General features: G+C 38.1%; 2 protein-coding genes and 1 long non-coding RNA gene across 8 annotated transcripts; 2 read left to right on the forward strand and 1 right to left on the reverse strand.

Moving 5' to 3' along the window:
* Positions 1–6141: 6141 nt before the first annotated feature.
* On the forward strand, positions 6142–6791 carry LOC148863976 (uncharacterized). Its single transcript, XM_088976294.1, has 2 exons — positions 6142–6217; positions 6292–6791. Exons 1-2 carry the CDS (start codon positions 6142–6144, stop codon positions 6789–6791), a joined length of 576 nt encoding a protein of 191 aa, XP_088832420.1.
* A 36-nt stretch (positions 6792–6827) lies between these two features.
* On the reverse strand, positions 6828–8911 carry LOC148863977 (uncharacterized). The gene is made up of 2 exons (XR_016110278.1): positions 8793–8911; positions 6828–7673 (listed from the first exon to the last, which is right to left on the reverse strand). It is a non-coding gene; the product is annotated as an uncharacterized LOC148863977 (long non-coding RNA).
* Positions 8712–25570, forward strand: LOC148863978 (sec14 cytosolic factor-like). Of its 6 annotated transcripts, none has more exons than XM_088979504.1 (7): positions 8715–9108; positions 9196–9451; positions 10684–10720; positions 21617–21734; positions 22746–22856; positions 23849–23927; positions 25334–25561. In XM_088979504.1, the coding sequence occupies exons 1-7, from the start codon at positions 9037–9039 to the stop codon at positions 25390–25392; spliced, it is 732 nt and encodes a 243-aa protein (XP_088835630.1). In that variant the 5' UTR covers positions 8715–9036; the 3' UTR covers positions 25393–25561. The 6 variants fall into 6 exon arrangements, with proteins under 6 accessions (XP_088835629.1, XP_088835630.1, XP_088835635.1 ...); XM_088979506.1 differs by lacking the exon at positions 8715–9108 and adding an exon at positions 9742–10177 and having other exon boundaries at positions 9312–9451; positions 25334–25570; XM_088979503.1 differs by lacking the exon at positions 25334–25561 and having other exon boundaries at positions 8712–9108; positions 23849–24300.
* The last annotated feature ends 329 nt before the right edge of the window (positions 25571–25899 follow it).

The following is a 25899-nucleotide window of genomic DNA, read 5'->3' on the forward strand; positions in this document are numbered from 1 at the left end:
ATTGGTTTTGCGCTCAGCATACAGCATAACCCCTCAAAAGTCGGTTGTTGATTTCTGTGGTGGCCATCTAACCTGAAGTCCTAAACTTTTCCAAAAGGTTTAAGATTTCAGGCCCGTTTGATAAGGGCTTAAGTGATAAACTTAATGACTTATTGCGTTGTCTTTTAGTTGATAAAATAATTAAACATTAAATATTGGGGTGTTAGCAACCCAATTTCAATTTCAGCCATCAAAGAGCTCTTAAACTAAACTCTTCAAAATCTTGTTCACTAAAAGACAAAGCAATTAGTCATTCAGATCAATCACTTTAGCTGCAAGCTGACGGGTTTCCAATTCCAAAAATTGTGCTAACTGCTAAGGTGCCAAGAGAAGAAAAAAACACAGTTCACATCTGCTTGACCACGGTCGCAGCAATCAAACCAAAATCAGATTTGTCGGGTATTCATTCAAATTTAGTGGTTTCTAATTGGTTAAAGTTTTTCAGGCAATATTACCTTTATGATTTCATAGATAAGATATTGCCTTGTATAGAAGGTTTACCGATGATATCATGATACATGCATTCATTTCAGTATCTGTTATGCTGCCCCTTGTTCCATGTAAAAAAAAAAGGGTGAAAAACAAACCAACAAGGTTTTGCTGGGCAAGAGGTAAGAGCTTTTAGCAATGGCAACAGTGCAACATGATTGGTTTTGTTTTGAAAAAACAAAATTCTGCATGTTTGGCGAATACCCCTAATTGGTGGTTTAGTGGGTCGGACTCTAATAGATTCCGCTAAAATAAAGTAGTGGTTTTAGACTTTTAGTGTTTGGGCAATTATGGGGGCTATTTTGAAATCAAACGAATTCCCTTCTACATGATTTGGACGGTTTGGCTTATCGCCATGCCCCATGTTTGAGAAAACCCACGTTTTTCCTACATCATCATCACCCTAAAGCTTTCAGAGTTTCAGTCAATTAATCTCAAAACGGACCCCTTTGCTTATCGGCTTTTTTTTTTTTTTTTTTAAATTATTAATATACTAGGCTTACTAGCAATTGGTAGATCATCTTCCTCGGGTTGGGTCTACAGGGAGTGCGGATCTGCTTCTCACGGAGCATGCTTCACACCAACCTCAGCACGTATCAGCTGTGTATTTAATTCATGGAGAGATGATTAGGATGCACGGCTGAAAAGTGTTATGAGGCCAGTGTGAGGCATGCTGAGGATCAGATCCAATCTCGTCCACATGATGCATTGAGCAGTCTGAGGTCCCTGGATAATCATCATCATCAACGTCTAAGCTTTTATTGTACGAATTTTATTTCAAAATTCCGTTCTATGTATGAAAAGACAATTCAGGATCTATGACTTTTAAGAGTTGAGAAAAAGTTTTGTTTGTGCTGGCAACAAATATAATGCAACTCTCCTTTATCCCAGCCTGGGACTGGCAGCGTAAGGCAAGTTCACAATGGTATGGGTTAGGATGCATTCCATATGTTTATCCTTGGCACTTAATGCATTAGAGACTAAGGGTGTGTTTGAAATTGGTGTAAATCAAGAACTGATGTAAAAGTTTGTACTGGTTTGATTTTGTTAGTATTTGGAAGAGTGTAATTATCATCGATGTAAACTCTACATCGGTTTAGTTTTGTTTGCGTTTGGATGGAGTGGAGTTTTACGTCGTGAATTAGTGTAAAACCTCATCAAATGTAAAGTTTTACTTCGATTAGTGATGTAAATACTACATCGATAAAATCTATGTAAATTTTACACTGATCACATTACACTTTTCAAAAGTGCAAGTCATTGAATCACGATTCAGTGTAAAATGTCATCGGTATACTTTTATACCAATTCCAAACACAGCCTAAGGTTGCATTTGATTGTGGTGTAAATGCAAATTGGTGTAAAACTTCACCATCGATTCATATTTACATACGTTTGTTTCAAGTGTAAAAGCGGACCGATATAGAACTCCACACCCGGTCTACTTTTTCAAACGTTTGTTTGGGATGTAAAGTTTACATTAAAAATCGATGTAAAGCACTTTTTTCAATTGACTTTTTCATCATAAATTAATGTAAATAATACATCATTTTTGTCGATGTATCATTTACATAAATTCTCACATAAAAAAATTCGCAATGGTCCATTCAAATTTTAAACCGATGGACTGACTTTCATCAATTGACTTTTACATGGAGAATTTTCCACTGCAATCAAATGCGGCTTAATGTTCAAAGCATTTGAAATGCAAAGAGTATTGAAAAGGCAATTGTAAATATGGTGAATTGTAAAGGCAATTGTATATGCTTTCGTTTGGTGACACATGAATATAGTGAAAAAATTAAAATATGAATGCATTGACTCCACTAGTTTGAGCCTCAGATTATTATAAATAAGATTCATAAACTTAGTTTATGCGAGCATGAACTATCAGAACACACTTGGGAAATGTAGAAAAATGATAGAACTAATATTCAGGAAAGTCCTATAATTCTTATTAATATTTATCAAAATATAAAATTTAATTGTTAGCTTTATTTTTTCAAGTTTTTTTATAAGCATGCTTTAAGAAAAGAAAATGTCTAAAGGTTAAAATTTAAAGAGCATAAAATAATGACAACTAGCTGAAGCATGGTGTAGTGGTGGGCTTGTTGTCTTGCAACCTAAATTTTGGGTTTAAATCATTCTAGTTGCAAATTTTATACCGCAAAAATTATGGCTTGATTATAAGTCAATGAGAGAGAATAACGGTTTAAATATAGGAGCTAATGATGTGCGAGAGAATTAGAATTTAGAAGAGTTAATGACGTGATTTGAATGGAGGGAATTTAACGAGAGAGAGAAAATGGATTGCAACTGTAGGTATAAGTATGTATTAGCTGATAAGATTGGTACGGTCAGTGTATCAATTGATGTTGTGGATACGGATGGAATGGAGTTTCGGCCATTCCACTAATTTTGTGTGCTATTAAATTGCAAAATCAGTATTTATCGGCCCATATTGACCGCTATATATCAATGCTTTAAACTTTGAATGGAGTAGGTTGTCTTTGGTATCATTGCCACTAGGGGTGGATACGAACTGAGCCGAGCCGAATATTTGGCTATTCGAGCTCGGCTTGCTGAAATAGTCTTAGGCGCAAAAGCTTGATTCGAACTAGAGACTTGAGTTCGAGTTTGGTTCGGTTCAAAGCTTGCAAGTTCGAATTCGGCTCAGCATGAGCTCAATTACAAGCCAAGTTTTTTCTAAAAAATTAAAATTATACATATAAAAATATATTTTTTTATTTGACATACAATAAAACAAGAATTATAAAAACTATTTATATATATAAATTGTTTTTATATCACATACAAAAAAATAAGAATTATAAAAATTAATTACTATTATACATAAAAAAATATTATTATATATAATACAAATTATTTATTTTATATATATTTATATATTTTTATGTATATGTATGTATGTATATAATAAACATTATTTATTTATTATATTAGGCTTGTGAACCTCACAAGCCGAGCTTCATTGGGCTCGAGCTCAGCTCGTTTAGCAAACAAGCCTATGTATCAAGCTTGAGCTTGGCTAGAAGCTCGGTTTAAACTGAGCCAAGTCGAGCTCGAATAATTAGTGAAAAGCTCGGCTCATGGCCACCCCTAATTGCCATTTCTACTTGCAAGGTTTTTAGGTTGGCCAGTGCAAATTTTAGAAGAATACATACCACAAATTTTAGGAGAATATAACATTTGGTACCATTGTTGTTACTTCAGGAAACATTAAATTTGTAAATGATAACACTCGATTCAACTCGATGCCTTTATATATTTTTAATGAAAGTGATTATCTAATGTAAAGTAATGTGACAAGACCATTTCTCAAAAATTTGTATTGATCAACCTAAAATGTTACAAGTTGAACGGGCAATGGTACCAAACACAACTTAATTAATTACATTACTTTTATCATAGCCCTTTCAGAACTCTTAACATACATCAAATTCACTCAATATTTTAATAGTACTAAGTGGTTGATACTTGGCAAGCTCCCTACTAACTTAGTTGTAGCAGAGATTTGGTATCACTTCTGCCTTCACTGGGGTTGGGGGGCTATGGATTTACAACAAAGACTTGGTAAGATGGTTCTTGTATCAACCACTTTTTTTTTAATGCCATCATATCTATGCTAGAAAATTTAAATAAATCATAATAAAGTATATCAATGGTATCTTAACTTTTCTACCAATATACATACTTATCCAAAACATATCACAATCTTAAAATTGTCTTTCTAATATTCTTTGCATTTTTTTTTTTTTACTTTGAACCTTGACACTCTCCAATGCAAGTTCGGCTTCCATTAGGGCAACGCCCATTCGAGCAGCCTTTACAATCTTGCATTGTGAATATCTCTACATTCATTGCTTTATTTCATGGGGAAATATTCCCGGTACAAGGGTGCAAGAGGCTGTTGGGATGGTGTGAGCACGGGCTTGCCCTGATGAAAGAAAATCTCCCCCAATGCACAAAAAATTCGCTAATGGTCTATTTGGTTTGTGCGACTGAGATGGGAAAATAAGAATGTTCTTCAAAGATTCTTATTTTCCTAGGTTTGTTTTGGGCGAAATGGTGAGAAGCGATGAGAACATAGATCTTAAACAAGTGAGAAACTTTTATCGAGGGAGGCAAGTTGAGCGCCGTCTTCTTCTCAGCCGCCATCCAACCATGTACTCACCGGTGCCATCTCCGATGACCTTTTATGAAGGTAAGCTCATATTTGGGTTCTTCTCGAGATTTTCATTCGTTTCTGTACTATTTTTACCTATTTTCATTGAATGAACTTCCCACAAAATCTTCCCAACGCCTAGAGCCATCTGTGGTCGTCTAGATCCAAAAAAACATATGATCTACCATTCTCAGTGCTTATTTTAACGCTGAAGCTCTAGATCTAGCTTCTAGTATCTGCCTTTTTCCAGATCTAGGGTTCTTTCTAAACTTGCTTTATTTGTTTCAGGCTTGCCATTAGATCTGATGGTGTTTGTTATTAAAGCCTTCTCCATTTTGGCTCTCTATTTTTGTTAGAAGTACCTGGCAGATTAAAATGGTTTATGAGGCTTACGTTGAGAATGTTTGAATCATGGTTTTTAAAACTAAACCGGTGACCGAATCATTAGATCTGATGGTGTTTGTTATTAAAGCCTTCTCCGTTTTGGCTCTCTATTTTTGTTAGAAGTACCTGGCAGATTAAAATGGTTTATGAGGCTTACGTTGAGAATGTTTGAATCATGGTTTTTAAAACCAAACCGGTGACCGAATCAGTCAAGGGTTCGGTTACCGGTTTGAACAGTCTTACCGTTTGACCTGAGCGATTGATCCATTCTGACAAAAAAAAAAAAGAAAAATGGTCAAAACCGTTCAAATGGTTTGAATGGTTAACTGGCCGATTCAGCGATTTGCTGACCAAAATCAATGGGTTGGGGGGGGGGGTGAAACGGAACCGGTCAAATGACCGGTTTCCGGTTTTCCGGTCTGACTGTCCAGTCCAGTCCAGTTTTGAAAACCATGGTTTGAATTTTCAAGAGAATTACGGTCTTCAAATTGTACGTAATGTGTACTTGTTTCTCTATCGTGTTGTTTGTATATGGGATGAATTACTGTTAATATTGCCATGCCATTTATTACCTCTATTTTCTTGTTAACTCAACCCAGTCCTCTTAATTTGCTTAGCCGATAGTAGTAATTCTTGTTTCTTTTTAATATTGTTTTGTTCTTTTTTACAATTGTTGCGATACACTTTTTCCATTGCGAAGAGTGATTGAATATGGTAGTCTCAGTCAGCGATTTGGATGCTTCGGTGGAAGTTTTGGTTCATCTTTTGGGTTATATTATTCTGGTTTTCTTCACATGTAACTTTTATGTATGAGCATTTATCTTGCTTTTTCCCCTTGCTGAATTAGTTGTTCTCATTGTTCTTTTGGATTGTATTTATTTTTCTTTCTGAACTAGGATTTGGACATTTAGACGTGGCTCCCCTTTTGAAGTATGGAAAGACCTCGGGTTGTAGGCTCAGATTGTGGTGGTTGAGTTCTAGTTGATTTCGACCTTTCATACAAATAATAAAGAAAATAAAGAGTGACCTGGAGATATAGGAAAATGGAGTGCAATAAAGATGAGGCCACAAGGGCAAAAGAAATTGGTGAGAGGAAGTTTACAGCAAAGGACATTATTGGTGCGAAAAGAGTTGATTTGAAGGCCCAAAACTTGTATCCAGGCCCAAAACTCTTGATGTTTATATCTCTGCAGAGAACAAGATAAGCGGGGAGGCAGATTGGTATGGGATACTTGGTGTTAATCCCTTAGCTGATGATGAACAGTACAGGAAACTGACTCTCATGCTTCACCCTGACAAGAACAAATCTGTCGGGGCAGATGGGGCTTTTAAGCTTATTTCAGAGGCCTGGAGTTCGTTATCTGACAAAGCTAAGACAGCAGCATATGACCAAAAGAGGAATTCCAAAAGATTCCAACAGAAAGTTCCACCTGCACCACCTGGTGCAAATGGTTTTTATAATTTCACCAACAATACAACCTCAAATGCAAAGCCTCCAAAGAGTGGCAATCGGGTAGGTACTGCATCTGCTCCTGCTTCATCCCATCCATCAAAACCTAATACACTTTGGACTGCATGTCATCGTTGTAAGATGCAATACGAGTATCTCAGGGTTTATCTGAATCACAATCTCCTTTGCCCCGATTGTCATCCCAAAAACAAGTTTTGCGTTGTCGAATTGGAGATTACATGAATCATTGGTTAATATAGAAAGAATCCGTCCATTCTGCAAAATTTCTCAGTAATTAAAGACCGGAAAACAGATTTAGTAGGATAACTAGTCTCAGCAACCAAACACAATTGACAGAATTGAGAAAATAAAATTTCCCTTCTCATCCCAACCCATCCCATTTCATCTCATCCTTTCTCGGCAACCAAATGCACCATAACTGAACAACGCAAAAGATAAGGTTTGAAGATATTAACTTTGATTAGTAAAGCAAATGAGAGAAGCCAGCTGAGCCCTTTCATTCTGTCGGCTTGTGTTGAATTGCATCCCGGGGCGCCTCACACCATCCTCACATCGGCTGATTGCGCCACGTGTCCCGCGTTCGTGCGAAAGCAAAACACGAGCGGAGGGTTGCATTTGGCGCCCAAAACATTCGTACCCTTCTTCGTCTCTCCCTTTTCTAAACCTTCGGTCTTCAAATAGTACTTGATCCCTGTCTGCTTTCATAATCTCTAAGAACACTGATAGACATTGTCCCTGATTCGTTCTTCTTCTTTTTTTGCTCTGACTTCTATTAAATTCCTTCGCATCTTATATTTCAATTCTCCTTCGAACCTTTCTTCCAAACCCAACAACTACCGTCAAAAACAACACAAACCCACAAACAACAACGCCTACAACAAATAGAGAGATAAAGCAATACCAGTAACTGAGAGAAATAGCTCGATAAAGCAATACCGAAGAGAAGGACACTGTATTGCGTCTTTGAAAGGTGATGGGTAATAAAGTGTCTACTTCTTTATATCAAGACTAAAGTCCTCCCTCCCTTCTCCACTGGTTGTAATCATATTTTCGGCGGTCATCTGCGAGATGAGAATCTGGAAATAGTCCGTCAATGGGAGTACTCTGTAGTTGAAAAAGAGAAAAACCAAAAAACCCAACATGAGAGAGATTTGCCAACAGCCTTTTATTCTTAGGATTTTGGGAGAGATTTACGTAGATTTGATTCGTCGGAATCAATTCCTTGGTGTCTATTCTCGCCGGTGAGACTAATTCCTGCCGGAGAGATGAGAGGTTTGGGTCCTGACCTGAAGAAAAAAGGTTTCGTGAAGAGAAAATAACAGGGGTGAGAGATTTGGACAGGAGATGCGGGGGTGAATGTGATTGCAACCGGTGGAGGGAGGGAGGGCTTCAGCCTTTACCTGAACAGAGCAGATGCGGGGGTGAATATGATTACTACAGTTAAAGACGCATGCTCCCCCTCCGCTCGTGTTTTGCTCCCACACGAACCCAGAGATGCGTGGCGCAACCAGCTCTTGTGAGGACGGTGTGAGGAGCAGATCCGGATTCCGTTTGAGTCGTTATCAGCTACTCGTCGGATGTTATTATACATGTAATAATTTTCTTCTCTTTTATTGAAAGTTTTTTCTGGTCTGTTGAGCACAAGGCTATCAAGAAAATTATTACTTGAATTTTGAAAAATGAGTTTTGAGTAAAAAATAATTCATTTTTGAAGCTAATATTTTTAGCTATTCTTATGATCATTTTTGAGCCCCCCAAAAAAGAATTAAATCTAACAACTCTCATACTTAAAAAATGATTCTTAAAATAAAAAATTCATCATCGGAATTAATTGTTTGTGCGTTATTCTCCAGGCCTAGTGGTCCAGCGATATTAAAACGAGTGAACCACCCAAAGAATCATCGGAGAAGCAACGATAGGTCGAATGCAGATTTTTAATTTTCACTGTAAAACTATAAATATTCAAAATATCAAAAATTTTCACTCGTAAATTAGTATCAATTTCGAGCTGGCACCCATCCCACTTAAAAATTCTAATTTTGGGCTGAAAGAAGCATACTGCGAAATTACAGCCCCTATAGTCTTCTAGCACCCTCCTAAAACTGTATATTATCCATAGATTCTACGGTCAAAATTCATCAAGATTAAGAATTCTGAGATGGGTCATCCCAAAATAATAATGGAAAGGGAAATGCTAGCCATACAGTAATGTCCTTGACGTACCTTCTACTGACTCCTAACCACGGCCACGATGACAAACTTCTATGGCTAACAGTCGAGAAAAACTTCTTTTCAAACTAGTCGCTGTTAAATCACTCTTCATTTCTGTTGTACCTTCTATTTTCTGCCTTGAACAGTCAAAAGGAGCCCTCATCCCCTCTCTCTCTCTCTCTCTCTCTCTCTCTCTCTCTCTCTCTCTTTCCCTGGTCCCGTTCCGAGTTGATTCATAACCTTCTCTCTAATCCGGATGGAGAAGCATCAAGAAACTGCAGTCTCCCAGATGAGGAAATCAGTGGAGAAGCTTGGATCATCAACCCAGGTCTCTTACCTCCACCTCTCTCATCTCTGCTTCTTCTCCAAGCAGTAAAGTCACACCTTCTGATCATTTTCAATTATTTCTTCACAGAACTATGGAGCTCCAATACTCTTGAGGTTCTTGATTGCAAGGGGAATGGACCCAGAAAAAGCAGCCAAGATGTTCGTCCAGTGGCAGAATTGGAGAGCCGAATTCGTTCCTCTGGGCTTCATCCCTGAATCTGATATACCAGATGAGTTGAATGCTCGAAAGATTTATTTGCAGGGTCTATCTAAAGATGGACACCCGGTCTTGATCATCAAAGCAAGCAAGCATTTACCTTCCAAAGATCATCTCCAGCTCAAGAGTGAGTATTAACCAGTTAATTCCCTCGTCGTCGTCCTCTTAATTTAATTTATTCTGTGTTGTTTTTAGTTTTTACATGAGTTTTGATCCAGACCGTCCACCAGCAGGTGACTTGCTGGACGGTTTGGATTGGGTCACATAGCATTCCATGGTGGGTCCAAGTAGTTTTTTTTCGGATTTTTAGCAGATAAGGGCAACTTTCTGTCCAGAATATCAATAAAAAGTAATAATTTTATAAAATATCAAAAAAGGGCATTCGAACTGTTCATCGTCTTGCTCTTTCTCTGCCAGTCATTTCAACGGGTAAACGGCAGCCCGCGCTGGCTTCATCGTCTTCCTCTTCTTCTGCCTGTATTCATGCCAGTCATGAGGGATACCGTCTCAAACATTGCCGATTCAGCCATGGCCGGGGTGGACAAGACCAAAGAGCAGGTTCGTTTGTTCCTTTTTCTATCTACGCCGTCTGATCGATAGGAAAGCAAGATGATCGGTATCGGCGATAATCAGCACCAGCTGGGTGATAGTAACAGAGGAGGCAGTGGTAGAAGCGCAGGCAACACCGGTCTGGCGTCTAGAGACGACAACAGAGGAGGTAGTAGTAGAAATGCAGGCAACACCAGTCTGGCGTCTGGAGACGACGGTATAGATGCTGGGTTTGCAGGGAATGAAGCCAATACGGACTGTCGTTTACCCGTTGAAATGGCTAGGAAGAGGAGGACGATGGACGGTGCGAATGCCCTTTTTTTCTCCAAAAGTTATCTTATTTTAGTTACTTTATAACTTTTTATTGATATGCAGTGCAAAAAGTTGCCCTTCTATTAGAAACCTTTTTTTTTTTTTCCTTTCTTCCCTGATTTCATGGACGCTCACATGTCTACTCTTCCATGGCCATTAGATTTTTAGACTTCTTTGATAATCCTCACACAGGGGAGCCGGGGTCTGCTCCTCACATATGGGCCTCACAGACACATCCCATCGTGCATTGAGAATATCTCCTATAAATAATAACGTATAATAAGTACGGGAGGTACGGTGGAATGTGCCTGTGAGATCGTTGTGAGGCGCCATATATGAGGAGGAGATCCGCTCTGTAATAAATGACCCGACTTTTTTAATAAAAGCGATTTGCTAGAGAAAACAGAATACTCGTAAAGAAAACTACTTTGGCAGCTTTGCCATAGAAGAAGCTAGTAATCAAATATTACACTAATTATATTCTCTACTATCGTGCAGGATTCGTGGTACACTTGCTTGACAAAACTATTGCAAGGTATGAAACATTGAAACTATATCTACTAGATACAAACTTGTAAAAGGTTTAGTTTTTTTGCGGTGGAAATTTCTTTTGCATTGGTATAAGTGCAATGGTGTAAATTGTAGTTTACTTTTGCTTCAGATTTGACTTTCTTTTCGTTTGTGAGTAGTAAAATGGTGCAGTCCTATCAGAGAATGGAGGTGGGAGGGGGGTTGGTTATTTGTTTGGGAGTGAGGTAGGATGCAAGATGATGCATTCCCATGGATCATGGGAGGAAGGTGGTGCAATTTTTGCATCAGTTTTTGAGATGCAAAATTTGTACTACTAATGAGTACAAATGAAGCAAAAGATACAAATTTTGTTTCAGATAGGAGAGAAAAAACATAGGCTCAGTTTGGAAGTAGTAGTACAAATACAAATATGTACATTGTACAGTGCAAATACATACAAAATACAAGGTTTTTCACTGTACATATTTGTATTTGTATTCTTTCCAAACCGAGCCATAATTACAAACAAATAGATGCAAAACTGAACCTGGTGCAAAATTTTTATCGAGTTATGATTTGCACTGTAAATAGAGCCTAAACACCTATTACATATGCAATTATTTCCAAATGTAGGTTTGCTACTAACTCACTAGACAAGTAGACCAAACACAGATTATGTGGAAATATATAATCAACATTGGGCCAATATATATGCTGATTATGTTGGAATATGAAGTTTGTGATTGTGCCACGTTTCCTTCTGGGATGGTTTTAATTCTTCCCTTCTATTGTTTCAAGTTTCTAACTAGAGTTATTGTTCATAGAAAATATAGATGAGATACATAAATCTTGTATTGTTGTGTCATAGGATATATGGACGAGATATAGAAACCTAATACCTTTGCTTCTTAATTATGTTATAGTTAAATTTCAAGGAAATTAGGAGCTACCATTCTAGCCAATTGAGAAGTTATTAGCATATCAGTAGAATTGGAGAGTTGTGGATCAATAGTTCATTGGACTAGCAGGGCTATCAATGTTTCATGTTGTACTAACAGACCTGAAATAATCGACCCTATTACACAAGCAGTGGCAGAGCCAACAATTTTATCTTGGAGGGGCAAGTTATATATTTTTCTGGTTTATGGTAATAAAAAAATTATGTTAAGTATATCTGTTGGTTATAGGCTTTGTGGCAACTCCCAAATCCCATAAGTACCACTTAATTCTCAATGTAATTGACTTATTTTTCCTATGATAGGGCTTGGAGAGAAATAGGGTAGGAGGTTTTGGTTCTATTATGAGGTTTTTATAAAAGAAAAATAAACAATGTCTTTTTTTTATAATTTTGAGAGTTAAGTGGAGGGCCATTAGAGAATACTCCTTTAACATTTTAATGGGACCTTTTTGTTTTGTTTTATTTGTTTTATTGTTTTTTTTTTTTTGGGGGGGGGGGTGGCTAGCTAGGACCCACTTTATTATTGTATTACCATACAAAGGTCTGGTTTTAAGAAAATGTTTGGGGGGACCAAGGATCCCCAACTTTATACTTGGTTCCACCCTTGTACACAAGGTCTAGGCCAAAACATGGGAGTTAGTAGATCTACCAAAGGGGAAGAGTATGGTAGGGTGTAAATAGGTATATATAGTAAAACATTAGGTTATGGGTCAATCTTTGTATATAACTCCCTTGTATCCTTCATTTCTTTCCAATGTGGGACTCTCTCTTTATATGCTCACATGTGCATCCCAACAATCTCCCCTCACATGACAATCTCCCAACTAAGAACCCTTTGCTCACAATTATAGGGAGCCTTCACTTAGCTGCTAGGTGCGAAAGGTAGAGTCATCCATGGGTGGGTCAAGCCATGGGAATCACCAACTGCTCAACTATGGAAGCATGTCCACCATGGGCGGAGTCACCATGGTGAGATCAACCACTCCTGCCAATTACTTGATGATGGGGAACAAGGCAAAGCCATGGCAGTCATCGTGTGCATCTGTCAATACTTGCATCCAACTGAACCTTCGGCTTTGACCACTTGTTGCACCAAGGGGAGTAGACAAAATTGGAGAGCTCATGTACATGTACATAGGAGGTAGGACTTACACACAAGAGTTGGACACCACCTTTAACCCAAAAGATTAAGCTATTTGGTTGTAGGCCAATCCTTGTATACAAGTCCCTTGTATCTTTCATTCATTTCCAATGTGGGACTCTTTTTATACAATCACACGTGCATCCCAACACCTCATATGAAAGTTGTTATGAGAATTCTCAGATACTTGAAGACCTGTTTAGAAAAAGGTCTATTTTTAAGAAGCATGGTAAGCTTGAAATTGAGGCATACTTAGATATAGATTGGGAAGATTCTATGGGAGACAGGAAATCTATGAGCAGTTGTTGTACTTTTGTTGGTGGGAATCTTGTCACTTAGAAAAGTAAGAAAAAGTTAGTTGTGGCTAGGCCAAGTGTTGACCGTTGAGATAGAATACAGAGCCATGGCTCATGGATTGGTTGAGTTATTATGGCTTTATATTTAACTAAGGAGTTGGGAATGGAGTTTACAAGCTCTCTTAGGTTGTACTATGATAACCTAGATGCTATTAACATAGCAAAGAATCTAGTACATATCAAAACCAAACATATTAAGATAAAACGACACTTTGTGAGGGAAAGAATAGTTTCTACTGATTTTTTTTTGTCTTGCACACCCTCAAGAAGACAGCTGGTTGATGTATATACAAAAGGGATATCTAAGGCTAAATTTCTTGAGTTGTTAGGCAAGTTGGGCTGATTGACATCTATGCTCAGCTTGAGACGAAGTGATGTAATGGGATGGGTTGTCTATGTGTTTATCTTTTTATTTTTCTTTTCTTTATTGGGTGTGTGAGCTTAAGTTATTGGGCCTTATTTTCTTTTGTCTTGCTGCCTCCTAATGAGAGGCAGATTTGTCTTTTATCTCATCATTATGATTTAATATAAATACTTAGGAGGGGTTGGACAGGGATAGAGAGTGCATAACTCCCAAGTTTCATGTTTTAATTGTAAAGGTATCCTAACTACGAGTCTCATAAAGATGAGAAAAAAGGCCAAGAAGAAACTCAAAGCTGTCATTTCTCATTGGTAACTGATGAGGGCAGATTTGGCTCTCCATTGACATCATGACACATGGCATCTTTGTAAAGAGACTGGGCTGAATGGGCCCTAGTATCTTTTCTTGTAGTATGTTTTATTTATTTGTTAGATAATGGGCCTATCTTAATGGGCTTGTTATTTCTTTTGCTAGTTCTCTTTATGTTACTGCCTACCTGGCTGCCCACTTAAGGGTATACTTGTAATTATGTTAAGATTGAAGTTTAGTAAAAGGATTAGAGAAGGGAGGGAAGAGATATTCAGACTCTTCTTCTTCTTCCTCCTCTTTTCTCCATCTTCCTTCTCTTGTACTGCTGCTCTCTTCTTTTCTTCCTCTTTTCTCTCTAATTTTTCCCAATTTTACATCAGATTTAGAGGACTGATTTACATCTTGGTATTAGAGCAGGTTTCTTTCTTCCTTATTTTCTTCTTTCTCTTTTCCCATACACCCTTCGATTAAGAGAGTGTATGGAGAGATAGGTTCTCTATAGTTCAGATGATCTTTGGCCTAATTGGTAGAGGGTTTGGAGAGTGTAAATCTGGTCGGATATTGCCAAGAAGTGGTGTTGTACTGTTTCTGCCCAAAACCCTAGCCGACTAGAGATTTTCGAAGTTACAAGTAAAAGTGAAGCTTTGGGGTGGCGCTCTATTCTTGGGAGGGGTCTTTTGACTTCTAAAAGAGGGTGGTTCAGGTTTGGAAGAGATCGAGAAGCTCTGGTAGAAACGACTGCATCTTCTCTCTTTCTCTCCAACAACTAGATGCAGTGAAACCCTAGTTTTCAAGCATCTGGGTACTGGTTTGACTTCAAATAAGTTTGTAAGGACCAAATTTCTGGTTTTTTGATTTTTGTTTGATTAATGGAGCAATATGGAAGTGAGTTCAAGCAGGTGCTGGTTTCTGGGCTTGGCTTGGTAGATTCTGTTTTGACTAGTGTGACCACAATCAAGCTAGATGGGACAAATTATCTTGCTTGGGCACAGTCTATAATGATTTATGTCTATAGTAGAGGAAAATTAGGGTACCTCACAGGAAGTAAAGTGAAACCCAAAGAGACGGACCCTGAATATGAGAAATGGATGTAGGAGAACTATACTGTTATAAGATGGTTAGTCAACTCTATGCAGCTTCATATAAGTCAGCACTATCTTTGGATGTCCTCTACCAAGGAGATCTGGGACAGTGTTACTGAAACTTATTCACATAAGTTGAATGTGGCTAGAGTCTACAAGCTGAAAAGTGATGTGAAGAACCTAAGACAGGGGGAGAAGAGTGTAGCAATCTACTATTCTATATTGAAACCCTTATTGTAGGAAATTGATGTTTTGGAGAAAGTTGCATGGGAGACTAAGAATGATTCAGAAATGTTTAGGAAGTTGGTGGAAAGAAACAAGGTGTTTGAATTTCTTACTGGACTCAACCCTGAGTTTGACATCATTAGGCATAATATTCTAGCCAAAGATGATGTTACTCTGCCTAGGCATATGCTATGGTGAGCAGTGAGGAGAGTAGGCGGTGGGTTAAGTTACAGAGTCCACCTATGGAACACTTTGCAGATGCGGGAATAAAGCCGAAGGGTCCAACTGAGAATAAGGAGCAGGTATGTGAATATTGCAAGAAACCGAGGCATACGAAGGACACTTGTTGGAAGCTTCATCCTGATCTTCTTCTTGACCGGTTTAAGAATAACAACAATTTTAAGAAGGGCAGTCAGACAGGAAAGCCGAAGACAGCTAATGTTGCCACAATACCGGAAGGAGGAAGTAAGGAGAGTGAAGAGAAGTCCACCATTGAATAGTTGGCAGCAATGAAGGCAGATTTTGAAAAGTATGGTAGGCAGTTAAGTCACTTGGAGGCTACTGTTTCTACATCTCACTTAGGTATTCGTGCTTCTACAAACCATGCTTCAGTTTCAGGTAATCATGAAATCCCTTGGATCATTGATTTTGGTGCATCGGACCATATGACCAGCTTGTCTAACATTTTCTGTTCATACCACCTTCTCTCTAGTAAAGAGAAAATATCCCTTGTTGATGGGTCCCTTGCTCCCATTTCTGGCAAAGGGGATATAAAAACCTCTGACACCCTTTATTTATCCTTTGTCCTTCATGTCCCTAAACTTAATACAAATCTTTTATCTGTTAGTAGCTTGACTAAATCCACGAACTGTAGCATAACCTTCTTTCCCACTCATTGTGTTTTTCAGGACCTATAGTCTCAGAGGATGATTGGGAGTGGCCATGAGGCGAACAAAATATATTTGCTGGACACACCTGATAGTGCTCTTGGACCACCTCATGGAGTTGCTTTGGAGTCAGTCTTGTTAGAGTCTGTTGACAAAGCCATGTTATGTCACTTTCGGTTTGGTCATTTGTCTTTTTCTGCTTTGAGTCATTTATTTCCAGATATGTTTAAGGGAGTGTTTTTATCAAGTCTTCATTGTGAGTCGTGTGAACTGGCAAAGCATTGCAGACAATCTTATTCAGTAAACAATAAAAGATCTATTTCTCCTTTTCATATTTTTCACTTTGATGTGTGGGGGCCATATCATTTGCCTAATATGGGGGGTTACAGGTACTTTATCCTTTTTATTGATGATCGCTCTCGTTAAACTTGGATTAATCTCACAAAATCCAAGGATGAATTACCAACTATTGTGCAAAAATTTCATGATCTCATTCTTACCCAATTTAACACTCGGATCAAAATATTCCGTTCCGATAATGCTAAGGAGTATTTTGAAAAAACTCTCTCAGCCTATCTTGAAACTTTTGGGGTTATTCATCAAAGTTCATGTTTCTACACTTAACAACAGAATAGAGTTGCGGAAAGGAAGAACCGACATGTGGTTGAAGTTGCCAGATCCCTCCTTTTTGCATCCAATGTTCCTATAAAGTTTTGGGGAGATGTTGTCCTTACTGCTACCTTTTTTATTAGCCGTATGCCTTCCCAGGTTCTTGGCTTCAAAACCCCCTTTAGCCTTCTCTTTCTAGATGAGGATCTCTTCTCTCTTTCTCTCCGTGTTTTTGGGTGCACTTGCTATGTGCATGTTCACAGCCATCAAAGGCACAAATTTGAACCTAAGGCTCGTAAATGTGTTTTTCTGGGATATGCCCCCACACAGAAGGGATATTGCTATTTTGATCTAGTTAATGGCACTCGTTTTGTATCTCGTGATGTCACATTTGCTGAGTCTACTCCTTTCTTTAGTATTCCTCCTGAGGGGGAGAAATCTGAGGATCCCTTTGCTATGTCTCCAACAATTCCTGTTCCTGTTCCTTTTGAGTCATCTCATGAGGTGTCTACTTCTCCCGCTAGGCCTACCTCCAATACTCCTATTCCTCCTCCTCCTCCTCCATCTCATCCTCTTGTAATTCCTCCTCATCCTATTCTTCAAAGGTGGTACCAAAGGCACATATTCAAACGTGGACAAGTTGTTTCCACTCCTATAGAAGAGCCTCTTGCCTTCCTATTGCTCTTCGCAAGGGCAAGTGGAAGTGTACAACCCATTGTATCTCCAAACACCTATCTTATAGCCTTCTATCTCCTACGTACACTCTTCTTGCTTCTGTTTCTTCCCATGTGATACCCAGGTCTGTACCAGAAGCCTTATCTACACCTGAATGGAAGGATGCTATGATGGCTGAACTGGATGCTTTGCATAAGAGCCATACCTGGGATATTGTTGACTTAGGAACCAATGGGTTGTAAATGGGTATTTGACATTAAATATCACTCTGATGGCTCTGTTGAGAGGTTTAAGGCCAGGTTGGTTGCTAAATGCTACACTTAGATGTATGGTATTGACTATCTTGAGACATTTGCTCCTGTGGTTAAGATGACCTCAGTCTGGGTTTTGTTATCTCTGGCTGCTACTTTTGATTGGCCTCTCCACCAGTTTGATGTTAAAAACGCCTTCTTGAATGGCGATCTATATGTTTTTGCCACCGGGGGTGTATGGAAAGGAAATGTAGGGGAACGTGTGTAAACTACAGAAATCTATTTACAGTCTCAAACAGTCTCCTCGGGCTTGGTTTGAGAGGTTCAAAGCTACTCGTCTCATTTGGTTACACACAAACTCAATCGAATCATACCTTGTTCTTGAAAAGAAGGGCTCTCTGGTGACCTTTTTGATAGTCTATGCTGATGATATTGTAGTCACGGGTAATGACACCCAAGATGTCAGTAAACTCAAAAGATTTCTTAACTCTGAATTTGAGATCAAGGAGTGTTATCAGTCAATTTATGCATTCTCCTAGAGATACTCATTTAGCTGTTGCAGAAAGAGTTCTGTGTTACTTGAAAGGTACTCCAGGGAAAGGTATTCTATTTGCCAAACATGGACACATGAAGCTGGAAGCATACACTGATGCTGATCGGGCATGATGTATTGATGATAGGAGATCCACCTCAGGTTATTGTGCTTTGGTGGTAGGGAATATTGTTTCATAGAGGAGTAAGAAACAGTCTGTAGTTGCCAGATCCTCTACTAAAGCCGAATATAGGGCTATGGCACATGGTGCGTCAGAATCACTGTGGCTACGATCCCTTTTAAAAGAATTGGGAGTTGACTATGAGAAGCCAATGATGCTCTACTGTGACAACCAAGCAGCTATCAATATTGCACATAATCCTGTTCAACATGGTAGAATTAAGCACATTGAGGTTGATAGACATTTTATATGGGAAAGAGTTTCCTCAAGAGAAGTTTGTTTGCCATTCATCACCTCAGAAGAGCAACTGGTTGATATTTTGACCAAGGGAGTTCTGAGAGGGAAGCTGACACACTATATAAGCAAGTTGGGCATGATTGACATCTATGCTCAGCTTGAGGGGGAGTGTAAAGAGACTAGGTTGAATGGGCCCTAGTATCTTTTCTTGTAGTATGTTTTATTTATTTGTTAGCTAATGGACCTTTTATTTCTTTTTCTCGTTCTCTTTATGTTACTGCCTAGTTGGCCGCCCACTTAAGGGTATACTTGTAATTATGTTAAGATTGAAGTTTAGTAAAAGGATTAGAGAAGGGAGGGAAGAGATATTTGAACTCTTCTTCTTCCTCCTCTTTCTCCATCTTCCTTCTCTTGTACTGTTGTTCTCTTCTTTTCCTCCTCTTTTCTCTCTAATTTTCCCAAGTTTACATTAGATTTAGAGGACTGATCTACATCTATCTCAGAACGGTTGGATGACACCTCGGCACCACCTAGGCGATGACTTGCCTTAGCCAAAATGGTGGAGTCCCAGCTGGCAACCTACCTCCACTAACATGGCGACTATCCGTTGCCGACCTGGCGACCTGCCTCCGCCGACCTGGTGGAAACCTAGCAGGTGACCTCGTCCACAATTCAGGGTGGCTAGTAGCACCTTGTCCAGGGCCGACCTGTGGTACATCGTCAGTACTGGCCAAAGTGACCTCGACGTGAGGAGCGACCTCCCTCGAGGGCTTGCTGACCTGATTAAGGTCCAGGTGGCAACCTACGAGATGTGCTCGCCGACCAATTCTGCATGCATCCCATCACTCCCGGGTCTCTCGGAGGTTGGCTCCCACACCGAATGTTTCGGAGGAAATCGAATAAAGCGCAAAGACTGGCCTACGTGCACAACCACCTTTGAGGACTTAGGACCGGTTAGGCACATCACCCAGAGATCTCGGACGTGGTGCGTGAAGCCCATGCCAAACAGTGCCTATATAAGGGCCTTACCCCCAACCTCAGGAGGTATGCTCAATTTAGCTCTCACAGCTCTCTAGCTCTCTAGCATTTTAGCGCTCTAAAAATCTTTGCATTCACTGACTTAAGCATCGGAGTGCCCACCCTGGGTAAAGAAACCTGGGCACTCTGGCACTGTTTCCTTGCAAGTCACCCTAGTTAACTATACGGCTCGTCACTGTTCAGCTAGGCATTAGGTTCACCTTCCAGGTAGGAACCATTCAGCTAGGCATCCGAGCCACCTTCAGCTAGGAACTGTTCAGCCAGGCATCAGGGCCACCTTCTAGGTAGGAACCGTTCAGCTAGGCATCCGAGCCACCTTCTAGCTAGGAACTGTTCAGCTAGGCATCCGAGCCACCTTCTAGCTAGGAACCGTTCAGCTAGGCATTCGAGCCACCTTCTAGCTAGGAACTGTTCAGCTAGGCATCCGAGCCACCTTCCAGCTAGGAATTGTCTAGTGTGGTGTCTGAGTTGCCATCCAGTAGGGAGCTGCCAAAACCCACATCATCAGTAACTATTACTAACATGATCACAAGCTTTTATTGGGAACTAGGACTGTAGACTCTTCAGTATATAAATAAAAATCATAGTTTTCAAGGCACCAAGGCGAGGCTAGGTGCCAGGGGGGTACCTTGTCGCCTAGTCGCCTAGGCGCCCGCCTAGGCGATGGATTTTTTCAAGTAAAAATATGTATCCTAGGGTAGTTTCCTAGGTTCCATAATCATATTTCCTTAATAATTATCCATAATTTTCATGAGAAAAGTATAAAATTCATGTTAAAGTACAGAAAATCAACATATTCCAACATATTCATGAGAAAAAAAGAAGAAAGAAAAGAAATTTCAAAAAAATATAAGGGCTGAACCCCTATTTCTGTTATAGGAAAAGAAGAAAAGAAAAGGTGGAAGAAGAAAATTGGTATATAGTATAGACAAACAACATTAGTAAAGAAAAGGAAGTAAATTTGTTGGTTAGGCAACATTTTAAATTCTTCCTGACTTATTGGTTCAGGTTTTGAAGTCTTTCAGGGTTCAATACAGCATTTAGGAATGTTTGTGTTGATTAAACCCTAACAAATAAGAAAATAATAAAATGAAAGTAGTATATAAACACACAAAATGAATATTTTAGTTTAAAAATGTCTATTTTAAAATTATATCCTCAAGAAATTAAGAATATAAAAGTTTTGTCTAACACACTATAGAAAACTGCTTGGCAATTAGGCGAGGCAAGCCTCCAAGGGTGCCTTGTCGCCTAGGTGTCGCCTTGACAACTATGATAAAAATAGTGTTATAGAATTTGAAAAGCACCACACCTTTTATTAAACGCCCTTGGCAGCTTGTTGTTGGTGCACTTACATCTTGAAATATACAGGTCTCTCTGTCTTTAAGGCCCCTAATTTTTTAATATTACATAAATAAATTAACATTTATGCTGTGATACTTAAAGTGTATGTCTTTAGATTTCAACAACATTGAAATCTTGATGATGCTTACTACTGTGAGTATATTATCCAACCTATGAACTCTAGAAACAATAGAAAGCTACAGAAAACAACTCTAAAATATTGGGGTTTTTACTTCCTACCATTTTGAACTTAATACCGTTTTGACTCAATGAAATGTAGCCTTGAAAGATATGAACTCCCTAATAAGAAAGCCCAAATTACCATTTTTTTTCTCAAATTTTAAAAAAATAAGGATGTGTTTGTTTCCATCTAAGAAGGGCAGAAAACAAAGTTTTGTCCATAAAAGAAGTGGAAGCATAAACAGTTTGAAAAATTTTCTGTCTAATTACTATGAAACAAGTGGAGCCTAATGGGGAAACTCATGGAAACCTTGAACAGAAGAGCCAGATAATATGGCCTAGTTATTGGAGAGCATATTTGAATTTTGACATGTCAATCCGCCATGGTGCTAAAAAGAATTTATGGTGGAAAATATCCATTGTTGTGTCTCAACAGAATACATGTTGCCTGTCTGTATTATATACTTCCATTCATTCCTTGTATAAACGTGGTTATCTTTTTCTTCCTTTAGGAAAAAGTGGTTTTCTTGATGTTGGTTTGTCTTCCATTTTCAGTTCTATCAGAGGAAGAGAAATAGGGAATGAGAAATTAATCGGGATTCTTGATTTGCAACAAATTACAGTTAAAAACATTGATGCTCGTGCTTTAATTACTGGATTTCAGTTTTTGCAGGTAAGTTCATATTTTCTAATAATTTAATGGAAATAGTAGTTGTTGTAAATTATCGAGTAGAATTTTTTAGTTTTTTTTCAACAGGTTGAAAGGAATCATTTCAAATTATCCATAGGGTTTTGATGCATATATTCTTTATATAACATAATCTCTAGTCAAATCCTGTTTCAAAATCTTGAAGGACTCCATTTGCTTTTCATTAACATCTCTTCAGTGAATTTGTTTTACATCATGAGTTTTTATTTTCAAGCATTAAGAACATTTGGAGAGAAATGATTGCCGCTAAGTTTTCCAAATTTCCAGAGAAGAAAATAAGTAGCATAGAGTTCTGTTCTGGACAATTAATACTCTCCTGTCCAATTAATACAAAATCCAACTATAATGGGTGCAGATTTCAATTTCTATGTTTTGGGATCTCCCGCTGGATGACATGACCATGTTTTGATTGGCTGATTCAGTGGGATTTGTGATTTAAAATTTAGATTGTATAGAGCAAGTTCCCCCTCCCCCTGTACAGCTACGGTTATTGGATTTGTGCCAATATTCAAATCCAAATAGACCTTGGAAACTATGAACTGTTCACACCACTGGGTTAAAGTAACTACTGAACTATATCAGATAAGATGGTGATGTAGGGATACTCTACTTTTGATGAATGGGATTGTTCATCATTAGTTGAAAATATTCTTTGAAAAAGGCAAGTTCATTCTTGTTAATATAATATTAGGTTATCTTTTGTCTTTCCACCAAGAGTTTTCCCCACTTTCAATAGGAGGATGTTCACAAATCACTACCCATTAAATATCCCTTTTTTTTTTTTTTATTTTGCTTTATATCAATGGGCTAACCCTGTTGACCTACTGAAATTATGGGAGAAAGTCATCTTGCTGTTTTGGTTAAACTCCAGTCCAGGTATAAAGACACTGTTCTTAACCAATTCCATAGAGTGGGGAAGTTATAGGACTAACAGGCAATTATAATAATATTGTTATGTGTTCTTACTTCATGCAGTCTTACTATCCAGAACGGTTGGCAAAGTTGTTCCTTTTAAGTATGCCCTGGTTCTTTGTCAGTATTTGGAGGATGGTTTCTTGCTTCCTAGAGAAGGCAACACTTGAAAAGGTACGTTTTCTTTTGAAAAACAAATAAATTAGATATATAGGGTACCATAAAAAACTTCCATGAACATGCAAAAAGGGTCTTCCCAACTAACCCACTAGTCATTTGGCAAAGTTCAGCCTAAAAGAACTTTTTTTTTTTTCATATTCCATACAAGAAGTTGCTGATCGAAAAAACATGACTCATGTGGAACACCAAAGCTCCTTTCTTTAGGTATTTTTAGATTAAAATTTTGAAACTTTATCGACTTGTATTATTAGAGATGTTTGATGCATAGTGGGGCATAAAATTGACATTGACTTAGAATAAGCTAAATGCTACTTCAAAGCATCACCTATCTGATGATCTGTTTGAGTTGGCTGCATCACCCAATCACCTGACTGAAATTGTAGAGGTTATTTACAGAATTCCTAGTGGTGACCTGTTCAGGAAATCTTTATGTTTGTCATCCAGGTAACCTCATAGCATTGTGAGTTCAATAGTGTCAACTGGGACATCTTTTTTTTTTTTTTTCTAAATTTTCTTGTAGTCTTGGTTCACTTCAAAATTGAAGGTGATCATAGAAATTGATGCGTTGAATTTATTCTGTCAATCCAGTATCTCACTTTTTCATGATTTCATTTCTATTTTCCTTTCCATTCTTAATCACAGATTCATCAAAAATGGATTATTTGCGGAATGTTAATAACAGTGAAATGAAAACATTTTGGAGACTACAGTGTGAGCTTAAATACCATGTAGAATTGTAGTGAAATGGTTCTATTGTGCGTAGTGTTGGAACAGGACCTAAGTCCATGATAAAGGATTAATAGGAAGATATGGCAGTGATGATTCCAAAAATTCAAGCTCAACAGACAATGTGGGTCTCTCCCTTAAGGGAAATTTCTGCTGAAGGATCTAGTTAAAAAGAGGCCTAAATCTAGCTATTTAATAGGTTTTGCATTTATCAGTAAATTATATTGCTAGAACTAACGTCTTTTTTGCTGTTGAGGCAGATTGTCATTGTCACCAATGAAAAGGAGCGGAAAGCTTTTATAATGGAAATTGGGGAGGATACCTTGCCAGAAGAGTATGGTGGGAAAGCAAAACTTGTAGCTCTCCAGGATGTTAAATTGAGCCATTCTCCATCCCAGAATTAAATATACATATTTTAGAATTTCCTCCGTTTCTAATTGCATTATAATAATGACACAATGGTAAGGGCAAATTAAATAAATTTCAACAATTTCCATAACCCTTAAATTTCTTCTAGTTATGTAACACTTGTACTTGAGAAAGGTTAATATGCTTCAGATGTATTAGATTTCATGCGGAATTTGACAGCTTCTTGGTAAGATCCACTTGGATCCAACAGATGTAAACATTTTGGGGCATCCCTTTTTTCATTTTGATTGCATGCAGAAGTAAAATAAATAATTTCCTCAGAATGATACTGTGGGAAAACAAATAATTTTCCTAGTGTTTGGCTTAACTTGGAAAATGAACCTCAAATGTTTTGTAATATATATGGCTATTGGTGAGATTTGAATCAAGGGGAGCTATCCTATATGAAAGTGGGTTGCGGAAATTGCCCATTTTCCTTCACTTTATGTGCAACCAAATGGATTTGAAGATAAAGAAATGGATGATTAGTAATAGAAATCCCTACTGGAACTTGTAAATCCTTTCACCAATACTTCCTTTTTATGGTGATGGTTCATCAAGTCTCACCTAAATTTCTAGGGCTTGGGGGATGATGTTAGTAATGGGATGTGATGACACTGAATTCAAGCTTATTAGTCCTTGTTCATATCTGAACCGACCCAACCTGGCGGGGTCATATGCAGGAAGAATGAAACTAATCCATTATAGAAAGTAATATAAAAGTTGTAAAGCCTTGGAGAAAGGCCTAGTATTTCACTCATTAAATGTTGCAAATCAATAAATTGATTGGCTTCACAACTTGGGTTGAATTCATCTGGTTTATATTGGAGGGTTTTGTCTTATTATATTACTAAATGAGACGATAATAAGTTCTGTATTTCTGTATTTTATGGAAAGAAATTGGAATGTTACAGACGTTACTTCATGGTCCAATGAGTTTTACAGAAAACCGTTCCATTCTATCTGTATTTGGAGTTGTCAGAACTAAAAACTGGATCGGAATCCACCTCGGTTCAAGAACATTGTACCTCAAATCATGGGAGTTCCACTTAGTTGAATGGAAAACTTTCAGTTTGATTTTCTTAGCGTGAAATCAGAGTTTGACAAATATTTTTCTCATTCACAGGACAATTGTATTGCTTGTAGTATATTTATAGACAAGTTTTTTATAAATGTATGTAATTGGGACCTGTGCAATGCAATGTAAGGGCTTTGTTAAGCCAAGGGCAATAGAAGCTTTATGGTTATCTCTGTGGATGGATGCACAATAGCTCCCAACATAGGCACTTTCGGAGCTATCTACCTTTCTAACCATCTCTCTTGTCGTGGTATTGTAGGGGGTGTTTGTAAGTGGTTTGGCTCGGTGGAAGAGGTGGAACTTAACGCGGTGATGTAGAGCCTTGAGCTGGCAGCCCAACTGATGACAAGAGGTTACATAATTGTATGTGCAGACTCGCTGCTAGTGGTGAAAGGGATCCAGGAATCAATCTTCTCTCCCTTGGTCTTGCTTTTGGCTTTTGCAGAATACCAAGGGTTTATCAAAACTGTTGAATTTTTTTTTTAAATAATGCATAGCCTTTCTTAAGTGAAATTGAGGCGAAAGGGGCCTTATGACATTCTTAATTAGACAAGGCAATCTAAGTCCAACTTAGTCATTATTTTTTCTCGTTATGTCTAGTTGGTCTAATTAGGGGTGCTCATGCAGTTGCTTAATTTTTGAAACTAAACCAATACCACTGGTTTTGAAAAATTGTTAATCGAAACCAAATTAAAACCAATCGGTTAATCAGTCTGGGTTTTGACTAGTTAAGTTCTTTGGTTTTGTATATTTACAATATATTATAAATAAATACACAAATATATAATATAAATACTATATTATATAATATTAAAAATATGTATA

This window comes from Nelumbo lutea, chromosome 3, assembly GCF_056320005.1.
Source record: "Nelumbo lutea isolate HS-2025 chromosome 3, American lotus-T2T, whole genome shotgun sequence".
NCBI lineage: Eukaryota > Viridiplantae > Streptophyta > Magnoliopsida > Proteales > Nelumbonaceae > Nelumbo > Nelumbo lutea.

What these genes read in the sequence shown, in the direction of transcription:
- LOC148863976 (XM_088976294.1), top strand. Translation starts at nt 6,142, where the DNA reads ATGGAGTGCAATAAAGATGAGGCCACAAGGGCAAAAGAAATTGGTGAG. An exon ending in TACAGCAAAGGACATTATTG is followed by an intron (nt 6,218 to 6,291) that starts GTGCGAAAAGAG and finishes ATATCTCTGCAG; the next exon opens with AGAACAAGATAAGCGGGGAG.
- LOC148863978 (XM_088979503.1), top strand. Translation starts at nt 9,037, where the DNA reads ATGGAGAAGCATCAAGAAACTGCAGTCTCCCAGATGAGGAAATCAGTG. An exon ending in AGCTTGGATCATCAACCCAG is followed by an intron (nt 9,109 to 9,195) that starts GTCTCTTACCTC and finishes ATTTCTTCACAG; the next exon opens with AACTATGGAGCTCCAATACT. An exon ending in AGATCATCTCCAGCTCAAGA is followed by an intron (nt 9,452 to 10,683) that starts GTGAGTATTAAC and finishes ACTATCGTGCAG; the next exon opens with GATTCGTGGTACACTTGCTT.